At 34.1% G+C, this 12,985-nt stretch overlaps 1 protein-coding gene across 6 annotated transcripts in view; it reads left to right on the plus strand.

The window, feature by feature from the left end:
* The window catches only part of SCAF11 (SR-related CTD associated factor 11), a 70,313-nt gene that overhangs the window by 26,064 nt on the left and 31,264 nt on the right, over positions 1-12,985 (plus strand). For 3 of the 6 annotated variants that reach the window (XM_024575742.4, XM_024575744.4, XM_045184395.3), the window contains 3 exons: positions 2,167-2,248; positions 4,513-4,670; positions 12,764-12,802. In XM_024575742.4, coding sequence (XP_024431510.2) covers positions 2,188-2,248; positions 4,513-4,670; positions 12,764-12,802 — 258 coding nt within the window. In that variant the 5' untranslated portion in view covers positions 2,167-2,187. Of the gene's footprint in view, positions 1-2,166; positions 2,249-4,512; positions 4,671-6,419; positions 10,188-12,763; positions 12,803-12,985 lie in introns of those variants that run through there. The other 3 variants (XM_024575743.3, XM_045184396.2, XM_045184397.2) reach the window with 2 other exon arrangements.

Here is a 12,985-nt window from a genome sequence, read left to right on the forward strand (position 1 = left end):
ACTCAAAGAAGCAAATACCTTAGTCTTTAAAATGATTTTATGTTCTATTACCTCTCTGTCCTCATCTACTTTTCCTCTCGTACTGTATTCTAGCTATGTTAATCGGTTTTTGTTTCTTGAACACACCAGACATGCTCCTCTACTCCACCTTTGGACTTTTCGTATTTGCTGTTCTTTTTGCCTAGAATTCAGTTCTCCAGATACCAACATAACTCTATTGCTTCTTTCAGATTGCTAGGTCACATGTCACTTTGTGAGAAAGGTTTTTTCTAAACACTCTGTATGAAGTAACAGCTTCTCCACTTTCTCACTTATTAACCATACTAATTGTATGGCTTTTAAGAATAATTGTATTGTTTTATTTTTCTCCACAGCACTTCTCAACATCTAATGCACTAGATATTTTACTTTATCTCTCCCAGTAGAATATAAAGGCAGGACTTTGTATCTTAATCAGTTCTGTACTTGGGGCATTGCCTAATATATGTCTATAGCACTCACTAACCTTTGGATAAAAAAAGTCCCACGATACATTGTTGAGTCTCTCTTTGAATACCTTCACCGATAGGTTATTCTACCTCCCTGCAGAACATCCCATTTCATTTGAAGATAACTGCTAACCACCTCCTTAATCTTTAGGTTCTTCCAGGATAAACAGTCTTACTACTTTACCTTTCTGCATATGTTACGTTTCCAGGGCTGTCACCATTCTAGTCACCTTCCCTGGATGTTCATCATTTTGTTTGTCCCTGAAGAACAGCACTAGCACTAAAACAGATGTTGTACATGTAGGCTGAGTGAGAAGTTTTCCTTTCCAGTTTGACATTCTACTTTTATTAAGGTAGACTGTGATTGAATTGACTCTTTTTAAGTAACTCTTCCTGACTCATTTCAAACTCTTAATCCACTAAAACCTTTAAATTATTATTATGTACAATATTCTACTAAATTTCTTATCTTCTGCTTTACAGTTGGGTGTTGAACCAAAGGCAGGCCTCTACATTTATTCTTATTTACCTAATAAAGAATATTCCTGGGCAGTGGATTCCTTTAATGTAGAAACTAGCATGTGTAAATTATTTAGGAAAACTTAATTTTTAAAATACACATGTGGGAGAATGATAACAGATGAAATTAGTGATTTCTTGTGCTAGCTATTCCATAAAGTATTTGAATCATTCATTGAAATCATGCCTTGCATCAATCCAGGAAAGAATTCTAAGAGTTGATTTAAAGAACTTTTACCTCATACCTTTGTTTCCCTTTACTAACAAATTTACTAACACATTTCTCGTTTGCCTCTTGTAATCACCATTTTTCTAATTCTCTAGGCCAGAATAATCTGATCCCTTCCCTGTATTGTTATTTTTTTATTTAGTCACTAAATCTCAGAGATTCTTGAACTCTTTAATTTCTTGCTTTTCTGTCCACTTCACTGCCAGTTATCCTAGCTATGCAAATCTCTCGGCTTCTCCTGTCTCCCCACTGAAACCCATTCTGTGCTTTGCTTTCAGGTCATTCTTTGAAAATAATCACTTACATCACTTTTATCATGTTAATCTTCTTCAGGGGAATCTATAAGATCGAATTTAAACTTCTCATCAACCATTAGAGATACCTCTATAATCTAACCCTACTTGATTTACATTGCTCTGCTTATTGCTTTCCTTACCCCTCACTGTAATCTTTCAGATGAACTTGGTATACGTGCTCATCCTTCCTCAGGACATACACATACACTCTTACACTTTTCACTCATTCATTCTTGTTCGTGTCAGATTGGCCTAGCTAAATGTTTTTTTCCTTTATACTATGTTTCTCGTTTATTGCCTTGAATTCCACAACGTATATAACCTATCACCTTAGTTGCAAAATTTAGTCCAAATTGATCTCTTTTTTTCTAAGCTCCAATTATATTTATATGTCTGACCACACAATTTATCATTTAGTCTTTGTTGCCTTAATACTTTTTAAGGCTTTTCCTTTCAGTAAGACTGTGTGCTTGATGGCAAGGACTATAGAAGTGTACTGGATTACCCACAAAATTTATTGGCTTTTTGTGCTGTTTTCTTTCACATGTAAAATAATTTCTCATAATTTTGGGTCTTTTTTATATTATTGGGAGAAGGCATACATTAAAATTCTCTATTATAATTCATCCTGTAGGAAATCCCTTTTCAAGGACAAATGAAGAAGAGAACTGTATATACCTTAAATGTGGGAGATCAGGAGTATGAAGATATGGAAGGTAATTTTTCATTTTTATAAAGTTCCTCTGTTGAAAGCAAAACTTAGTGTATTCAAACTGTTCACTTGTATACATTTCAAAATATACAAGGATTTTAATTTTTATTTATTTTTGTTCTTAAATTCTGAAATAAGCTGCCTGAATAAGAAGTGCACATATTTTTCCCCCTCCCTTCATGTCTTATTTTTGATTTATCAAGGTTTTAGGTTTCTTGAGGTCTTTTCTTACTGAATTTTTGCTCCCTACTTATGTATGAATTACTTTTTCTGTTATTGTTGTCTTTTGTTTTGTTTGTAAAATAACAGTGGTATTTTACTCTGCTCTTAAAGTTAATTTTACTCTTCATGGCCAGTAGTAGAAGAACCTTAGAACATTTTAACTCTGATCATCCTGCTCCAGTTTTATAGGTTGTAGTCATCCATCATTTTGTTTGTTTTTCTGAACACCACAGATGGTATTTGATACAGATAGAATATTTGAGGGGGTTGTTTTTGTCTATTCCTTTTCTTCTGAAAGAAAACCTGAAGTTTCTTTACTGGAAAGTCTGTTGGTGAATAAAATCTAAGTTTTTGTATTTATTTTTGTCTCCTCAAAACAATTCAGAGATAGATACACAATTCTGGATTGATAGTTTCTCCCCCGACCCCCTTAGCACTTAGTTTAGCCATTTTTTGCTATCAAGAATTCTTTTCAGCCTTGTCATTCTGTCTTAGATGACCTGTCTTTTCTCTCTTTTGCTTTTAGTATTGTTTTCATCATTAATGTACAGCTTTGCTACATTGCTTCTAGGCACAGGTTATTTTCATATCTCCTATTTGGCATATCATTTTTTATTTGTTTATTTTATCATTTCCCACTCATTACTGCTTTAACCATTGCCTCTCTATTCTTTTCTTCTGGACTTCAGTTATGTTAGACTTGGGTCTGACCTCATTTTCCAACCTCTCTTTCATAGGTGCTGTCTCCTTGTGTGTCTCTTACAGTCTAAGTAGTTTTCTTTCTCTTCCAGTTCACAGTTACTTTTTTCTTCTGGGTCTATTCTGCTGTTCAGTCATTCTATGTAGTAGTTGAAAATTCTGATATTTGAAGCCATGTGTATCTAAATAAATTTATAAGAAATAAACATAACATATAAATATAAAAATAAATCTAAGTAAATTCTTGTTTCTGCTAATTCTTACTCAAGGCAGTTTATTTTCTTAGGTGTGGTAATGTTTGTTTATGAGCTCATATTTAATAAATTTAATCTGTGGAATCCTGGGGGACTAAATTAAGGCTGCTTTCCTGCAGAGGATTTGTGTCTGTTTTTCCTTGAACCTATGCTGGAACTACTTTAGCACCATTTGAGGGTCCTGGCTTAACATGGGAATCTCTCAGAAAGTTTCCCTACCAAGGTTGGTCCTAAGAGTTACTCTCCGGATCTTAACACTAGTGTGGACGTTTGCTCCCAGGAAGACCCCAGATTTTCCGTTTGCTTGGTGTATACTGTTCACATTTCAACTGACCATTTCTTTATTTTTGTTTTATTTTATGTTGAATTTTGGAGTTACCTTTATTTACTTTTGAGTCAGCAATGCATAATTTTGTATGTTGGTGCCATTGCTGGTGGGTGTTTAAATTAGTGCAAACCCTTAGAGGTATAACTTGGTATGTCCAAATTAAAAATGTACATGCGTGTTGATCTGACATACTCATTTTAGGAATTTAATCCTATAAAAAACTATTAAAAATGTGAAATTACAAAGTTGTTCATTGCAGTATTGTTGAAATAGCTAAAGTTTGAAAATAGGTGAATGTTCATCAGTAGATTAAACAACACAAAAAAAGCAAACTGGTATGTATAGTGTTCTAGCATTTGTGTAAAGATTTGAAAGAACATGTGTTAGGGTTTGCTTGTCTATGCACTAACAAAATCTTGGGAAGAACAGAGAGGAAGCTTAATTGTTAAATGTTGGATGGAACTGGATGGATGGGGGTAGATATGAGTGGGAGAGTTGTCACTGTGACATTGTTTTACTTTTAAATTTTCAAGCCATGTGATAATTTTAAAAATAAATTCATGAAAAATTCTTTTCATTCCCCTATTAAAAAAAAATAAATTAATATTGGGAGTATTGTGCTCAAGGAATATGTTCGTTATAATGTATCTAGATCTAATTACTTCATAGCAGAAAGGCCCTTTATAGTTATCTAGCCCATGATATTGCCACGAACATAAGTCATGTGGTCTAGCGAACTTAATATATGGCTGCTTTCCTTTACAGGTGAAGAAAACAAAGATAATACTGCTACCACCGTTCTGTTGTACAGTGAAGCTGACAGATGTCCTATATGTCTTAATTGCCTATTAGAGAAGGAAGTTGGTTTTCCAGAAAGCTGTAATCATGTCTTCTGTATGACCTGTATTCTTAAATGGGCAGAGGTGAGTCTTAAATATTAAATATTATTGTATTTTAGTTTCTTACCATGATTTCATTCCACTTAGTCTAAAGATTTGATGCTCCTTTTCATATTATTCACAGTAATATGTGTTTGCCTTACTTTGGAAAAATTTCCCTGTATTATTCAAATTCTGTGAGTATATTCAGCTTTTGTTCTTTCGTAAAAAATTTAAGTATATACCTTTTAAAAATTTTAATAACTTTATAGGCATAACAGATTAAGTATTCTTTTCTGGTAGAAATATATTTATTCATCTTCAGTGTACCTGATCCTCTTGGGATAATATCTGTTTACTACTACTAATATGTTCTGTCTGCTTTGTGTTTTATATTTTCCAGAGAATTTTTACATAGATTATTTGATTTCTTGTTTATAGCAGCCTTGTGGAATAACCAGAGCAGATGTAATAATGTCCTTCTGTTTTACAGATGAGGAAATTTGGTTTTCTGCATTCTGTAACTTGGCATAGGGTTCAAAGCTTAGAAAGCAGAAATGAATTTAGAACTGCACTTTCTAATTTAGTCTGAACTAATTTCAAATTCTGAGTTAGAGATATTACCGATTTTTTCATAGATTGTAAATGATTAAAAAACAGGCCACTTGTAGACTTTAATGTATTTATTGTGTTGACTCAATTTGGGCCTGCATGAGTCTATCATAGTACTGGTACACTGAATATTCATTATAAGGCCCATTGTTACGGGGTGTGAAATAATTCATTGTCATACTAATGCTATATGTTCAGAATTAGTGATTTGCCAGTGTATAAGTATTAGTAAAGGAGGCAAATGTCAAATATTTTTAACAATAATTACATTCAAATTGTTTGATATCCCTAAACACATTGGAATTACTCACTGATTACGTAATTGGGGTTTCAGGGTTCTCCGTTGTACTCATATTTTCATAAATAGCATGGAAAGGAGAACATAACTGTATACTGACTGTAACTGAGGTTTGGGAGAAGGAGAAGATTTGTACCAGTTGAATTCATAATAATATACTTGGAAACAGTTCTGTTTAGATTAAAACTGCTCTTTGGCAGAGAGGGACTAAGGATAGGTGAAAATATTTAGGGGAAAAGTATTTTGAGTTTAATTTAACTATTTGATATAATTATAAATCTCTCTGTTTGCAGGAGCATTGACTAATGAAATGAGAATGCTTATTCTCAGAGGTGATTTTTTTTACTCTTCTGGTCCCAAGATTATGGCCAGAGGGATAACACAGTCACCAAGAATAATTTGGAGGTTGCCAAGGACTTGTTTTAAAGTGTTTTCAAGTCTGACCGAGAACTCTGACATTTAGAAAACAAACAAAAAGAATGCCTGTTCTCTACTACCCAACTAAAGATTTCATCTGCGATAATTTAGTGCGTCTGGGTTTGCTTTGTGATTAAATATTTTTAAAACAGAAATTTGCTTCCAGTAGAGAAGCACTATTTCCAGATGGGTAGAAGGCTCCAATTTAGTGCTTTTCATGAGATTGTATTCAGTGACTACATAATTGTGAAGTTCAGCAACATAATCTGAGTGTGTGTTTCTCTCTATGAAAATTAGAATTTGTAAAATAGACATGATTCTCCATCCTTCTTTATAATAGCAGGGGTGTCCAACCCATTTTTACCAGGGGCCACATCAGCCTTGTGGTTGCCTTCCATGGGCCAAAATAATTTTAGGACTGTATAAATGTAACTACTCCTTAACTGTTAAGGAGTTGAAATTACATTTGGCCCTTGGAAGGCAACTGTGAGGCTGATGTGGCCCCCGGTGAAAATGAGTTGGACACCCCTGCTCTCATACAACCATAAGCTTTACTATGGTGTACATGTTCCTGGCTTGTCTATATATATCTAGAAGTGTAACTATTGGGTTGTACACTATGTGTGTATTTAACCCTGTAAGTGCTAAACTTACCTATGCTTTTAACTCTTGTTGAACATTTTTAAGTTGAAAATACTTGATAACATATATAATGTTGTAGTCGACACCTTTCTTGCATGTAATATTTCTTTTGTGTTACTACTCTTGCATATAAATATTTCATTGAGGCTAAATTGCTTTTAAAAGTGCACTTATCTGCTGTACTACCATTGTGACTAAATTGTGATGGGGTAGGGTGTTGTGGTCAACAAAAGTAATTAACCTTGAAAGTGGAGAGTAAACAGAATCTTCTGAATTATTTTATTGTCGTTAATGGGGATCGCAACCATCAGAGGAGTTAAATAAACCCATTAAATAGAGCAGTAAGAAGAGTACAATCTACTAATAAATTGTTTAAGTAATAAATGAATACTGTGTAACAAAATCACTTAGTCTTTGAACTAAATTTTTAGTTTGAATCTTTTATTGGTATGATAAAAATTAGATGTGTTTTGAAGTGTATATATATACTTTGACAAATAGAACCAGATTTTAGATTCACTAGCGTTTTTTTCCATGGCTATTAGTTATTAATCTCTTCTCATTTTCCTCAAATCTCTCCTGTTTTTGTTTGTTTCTTTTTTATCCTCACCCAAGGACACGCTCATTGATTTTAGAGAGAGGGGAAGGGAGGGGGAGAGAAAGGGAGAAAAGGGGAGAGAAATATCAGTCAGCTGCCTCTCCTGTGCACCCTAACCTGGGACTGAACCCACAACCCCAGTATGTGCCCTGGCTGGAAATCAAACCTGTGACCTCTTAGTTTATGGGACAAGGCTCCAACCAACTGAGCCACACCAGGCAGGACTCAAACCCCTCCTGCTTTTAAAGAGAAGGCATGCAGTTTACTTTGGATTTCAGGATTAGGAAGTAAATGTCTATATTCATAGTCTACTAATTGTCCAGGCCCTATGCTAATATTCTTTCATTTAAATCACTATGTCAGTGTTTATTTGACATTCAGGGCAAGGATTCTGAATGCTAATTTGTTTCTAAGTACCTTAAGGGATAGCCTGAAATTAAAATAATTTTTAAAAATTGATCTGTAGTTTAAATTTTTACTAATGTTCACTTCTAGCAGGGAGGTAGAAATTAAAGTGAGATTTCTTTTAAGATTTTATTTATTTATTTTTAGAGAGAGGAAAAGGAAGAGAGAAAGAGAGGGAGAGAAACATCAGTGTGTGGTTGCCTCTCACGTGCCCCCCCCACTGGGGACCTGGCTTGCAACCTAAACATGTGTCCTGACTGGGAATCAAACCCGGCAACCCTTTGGTTCGCAGGCCAGTGCTCAATCCACTGAGCCACACCAGGTAGGGCCAAAGTGAGATTTATAGTGGTTGGATATATACATAGTAAGAAAACAGTTCAAAATGTATGCAGGACCATCTTCCTAGTCTTATGTGTCTTTCAGAAATTCAGCTGTACTGTCTGAAAATTTATACTTAAGGTTCACTGAAATATGATTCAGAGTGGATATCAAGAACCAGAAAGAAGGACTCATTTATTTTCCCCGTAACGTTTTAGGCATGAAGAAATTCTGCTTTGTAAGGAACAAGTAAAGTTAAGGTATATAAAAATCTAGTATATTTGTTTTGGACACATTCCTGAAAAGTTTTTGTGTTTTTAAAGTATCTATATCCAAAGTTAATTTCAGTCTCTTCATGCTCTAAAATTTTGGTTTGTGGTTATTTAAAACAAAAGCCAGGTAAGGACTTCAAAGTGATCAAATAACTGAACTTTAGGTATTTCATAGAATCCACTTTAGAGCAAAAAGATTCAGGATAATGGAACCTGTGGTGGCCTAAATGTCCCATGGCCTAATTGCCTGCCCTTAAGGACACTAGAGCAAATTCAGGTTAAGCATGTCCACTATAATTATGTTTAATTTCAAGGAACTCATAATAAGTAAGCCTTTTGGTTTATAAAATTGTAGAGAGAGAATATTGAACTAAACAAAGACACAGTAGTCGACACTTAAGGAGATTTGAAATTTTTGTTAAAGCATCAATATTAGAGCTGAGAATCTGAAATTAAACAAAATAAAGCCCTTAAACTGATGAAATATGTCTAGCGCCAATATACTAAAGTTTATCAGCCTCTCAAAGTTATTTAGGTTACCTACACTGTGAGCAAAAACACAGTCTAAACACATTCAGGGTATTTAACTTGCACATAAGTTTGTCTGTCTGAATTTGCACATTTTAAAGTACGGTCACGTACTGCATGACGACATTCTGGTTGGTTATGGGCTGTTTACAACAGTGGTCCGATAAGACTGTAGCGGAGCGGGAAAGTTCTCTCGCTTTGAAGTCACAGCCATCGCAGTCTTGAAGAACAACGCATTACTCACATATCTGGTGGGGCTGGTGTAAACAAACCCTCGCACTGCCAGTCATATAAAAGTATAGCAATACAGTATGTACTGGGCATAATACTTGTTGATGATGTGACAACTATGGTACTGGTTTATGATTTACTATACTGTACTTTTTTTTTTTTTTTAAGAGAGGGGAAGGGAGGGAGAGAGAAATATCAACCAGTTGCCTCTCGCACACACTTCAACTGGGGACTGAACCTACAACCCAGACATGTGTCCTGACCAGGAATCAAACCCGCGGCCTTTCGGTTTGTGGGATGACACTCCAGCCAACTGAGCCACATTGGCCAGGGCTATGCTATACTTTTTATTGTTATTTTAGAATGTACTCTTTCTATCTATTAAACAAAGTTTGCTATAAAACAGTACGCTGTGTTAAACTGGCAGCAGTCTCATACATCTTGTGAATACCTTGTCTCTTGAGTGCATCATTTTTTCTTGTGCTGAATTTAATCTGTTTTATACTGTGACGGGCTGTATGGGCTTATAGCCTGGGAGCTATATGGTATAGCCTGGGGCTGTACCATATAGTGTAGGTGTGTAGTAGGCTAGACCATCTAGGTTTGTGTAAGTGCACTGTGTGATGTTTACACAACAACGAAGTCTCTAATGGCACAATCATACAATGACGCCTTTTTCAGAACGTGTCCCCATTGTTAAGCAATGTGTGAACTATCAATAATCAGAAAGGCAAAGGCTAGAGAAGTCTGACACATGGCTGTAGTGGTGACAGCTCATCATAATTATGATTCCCCATAGATGGGAAGATACCCTGTTCACACACACACTGGTTAAGAAAATAAAATTTATGACTTGGAAATGGTTCATACTTGAAGTGTTCAAGAGTTTTTACTTTATTTAAAGGGACATGCAATAATATATGTGATTATGAGGTTCTTGATATCACCAGAGTTCTTTTATCTTTTAAGTAATATAAAGCATTTTTCTTATCTTTAAGTAATTTTTAAAATGTCATTACCTTTCTTACTAGAAATAAATTATCCTCTCTCAGTTTATTTACCTCAGTCTTCTATTTCATATCGAATTCTGACAGCTTCAGTTTGAGAAAGTGAGGTTAATGAAATCAAAATTGGACAGTTGGCAAAGGTATGTTTTCTCTCATGAGACTAGAAATGAAGAGTCTTACTGTGGTGATGTACAGTTCTTGAAGAAGTCAAACAACAGTGTTCAATGCAGACAGGTGAGGAGTACATTTTTGAATTAATAATGCATTAAAAATCAAAATCTGACTGACATATCTTGACTACTGATGTATTTTACATACAGATATTCCTTTATACTGTGAATATAAATCTACACATCATTCTGGTGATTATGTAATTTTTTAATTATATAATTCAAAGTTTTATTGTCTGGATTTTTTAAATCAGTTTTTCCTATAATTTTAATTTTTCTTTATTCCTGAAGTAAACCAAACCTCTCTGTTATGTAGTTCTCTGTGAATAATAATAATTTAAACATACCTGTGGAATGCTACTATTAGTACTTACCTTTATAATTCATAAAGCATTGTCAAATACTTTATTTCATTTAAATATCACAACCTGTGCAATAGGTGGTTCAGGGCTGTCTCTCTTTATCCTTAACGTGGGTTCAAGAGGCTGCTAGTTCTGATTTCTCCAGAAATTGAATTTGTGACTTAATTTTTTCCAAATCCCCCATTGTTTTCACCTTGTAGATTAATCCTCTGGTGAAATCCTTAATAGAACAAAGAAAATTTTTACACTGTGAACACTCATTACCTACAGCATATTGTAATAGACTTTCATTTCATAGTCGGTTTTTACCAGTTGGATAAATTAATGTATATTTCTGTGTAGCCTCATTTTAAATATCAGAATTTGTAAAATGATTTATACAGGTAGTTTATAGAATTTTCTGTTTTTGTATTAGAAAAAGAAAGTCTTAACTATTAAATATCAAAAGAAATTAAAATTAAAAGCAATTCTACCCAACTGTTGTGTCTTTGAGAACCTGAAAGATTTCCTTTAAGTCATTAGAGAAAATGCCTTCTCGGTGTTAATTTTGTCCCTGATAGCCATTTGACTTTCAGGAATACATTCCTGAAATATGTTACAAAGAATCACGGTTTCACTAATATGGATTGACAAAGACCTTCTTGAAAGAACTGGTTAAGTGTGGTAGGGAACGTGTAGGCTGACTACAGGTTGAGCACTTTGGAGGTCCAGGCTAGATATCTTGGAACCATCAACTTAAAAGGATATGTTCTGGTAAATAGCTTTAAAATAAACACCGACCTCTAGTAGTGTGCATTTCTAAATCATCCTTATTTGACTTTGAACTGCAGTTTTATATAATGTGCTGTGTTTGTTAGTAGCAGAGACATATGTTCTGGAGATTCCCATGAACATACAAACTTTGCTGTAAGCATAGGTACTGAGACTTAGTCTTTAAGCACTTACCTTTAACACTTGCTTCTCTCTCTCTAGGGGGGGCTATCTGTAGGCAGCCTTTGTGATTGAGGATAGAGCAGCAGCAGGAAGCAAGAAATATTAGAAATCAAGAATCCTGAATTCCCAAATAAGGAAGGTTTCTTCTTCTTACATTAAATATGGGTTTGTCTGAGCTGGGAATTTACAGCGCTTCAGAATACTAGGGTATGTTTTATTAAAATCATTAGGAAGATTTTTGTTCTATCAAAATTTCCTTAGCTGATATAATCTTAGTACAGCGCATTCACAGTAAAATGTAAGCTATGTTTTAAAATACACATTACATTGTAGAGCAATGATCAGATTCTATTGTATTTCGTAGCTGTATCACAAAGTCGAATGGTGATATTGGACTACTTTCATTATGACACTAATTAAAGTAGATAATTTCAAAATTACTGGAATGAAAGCCATGTTGATTTAAATAGGCGAATAATTAAGGATATTTTTGTTGTATATAAGGAATCAGATGGTAAATGATCAAGGGGTAATTGTTGTATATAAGTAAAACAGAAAATTTGGGATAATTTTCTCCAAAACTAAAATTATGTTTAGTAGAATAGGTAGGTATATTAGTTAAAAAGTTTCGACATTAGTTTTAAATGTGAATTTTTCAAACCACACAACTCAAAAACAAAATTAGTGGCAAAAACTCTGAAAACTAAGATTAAAATGTCTGGATTTTTCAAATGGATATCTGCTGGATCTAAGGGTGAGGTACCTTTGGAAATGCCTTAAAATTAGGGCAATGTGAAGAATTTTTAAAAGATCTATGTGTAAAACTTTTTCATCATGTTGTGTATAATTTCATGCCTTCATATCTGTTGATGGTGTCCTTGAACTTTCAGTGAAGTAGTTCTATACTTTCCTTACAGTAGACATTTAACAAAGAAAATTAAAGATCTACTTAATTTTTTAAAATGTTTTAAATTTATTGAAGTATGCTGTGAAGACTTAATTTAGAATAACTGAATTTCTTTTCTGTTTCCCCTTTGAAATGCTTTGCTAAACTGTTCTGTGGTCAGAAATGGATATCATCATTTCTCAGTAGCAATAGCAAAGGTATTTTGTCTATGCTAGGTAGCTTGTTTTCCAACCTGTGCTTTCGTTAACTTGGAGAGGATAACTTGGTTTTGAGAAACTTTTCTCATGGCTGAGACTGAGTCAAAGAAAATCTATTAACTTATTTTCTAGTGTTAACGAGATTATTTTTTAGGAAATATAAGTGTATGCATGCAGATTGTGATAATAGATAGCAGTGATTTTCCAACTACTATTTTTTTTCTTTTTGTTTTTATAATAGCAGTGGAAACCTTCAAATGAAGCCTTAGACAAATCCACGGTAATTATGCTTAAGTAAAAAAGAATAAAAACAAAATCTTACTCAAAACCCCATTATTTAAAACAGACCAGAATGGAATGGCTCAGGTTAAAGCTGCCAGTTTGAACGTTGTAAAGGAATAAGTGCCATTTAGCTGATGTCAACAGAGGAAATTTAGTAAGAAAGTGGGACAGTGTAATTTCA

The sequence above is a fragment of the Desmodus rotundus genome, chromosome 3 (assembly GCF_022682495.2).
Source record: "Desmodus rotundus isolate HL8 chromosome 3, HLdesRot8A.1, whole genome shotgun sequence".
NCBI lineage: Eukaryota > Metazoa > Chordata > Mammalia > Chiroptera > Phyllostomidae > Desmodus > Desmodus rotundus.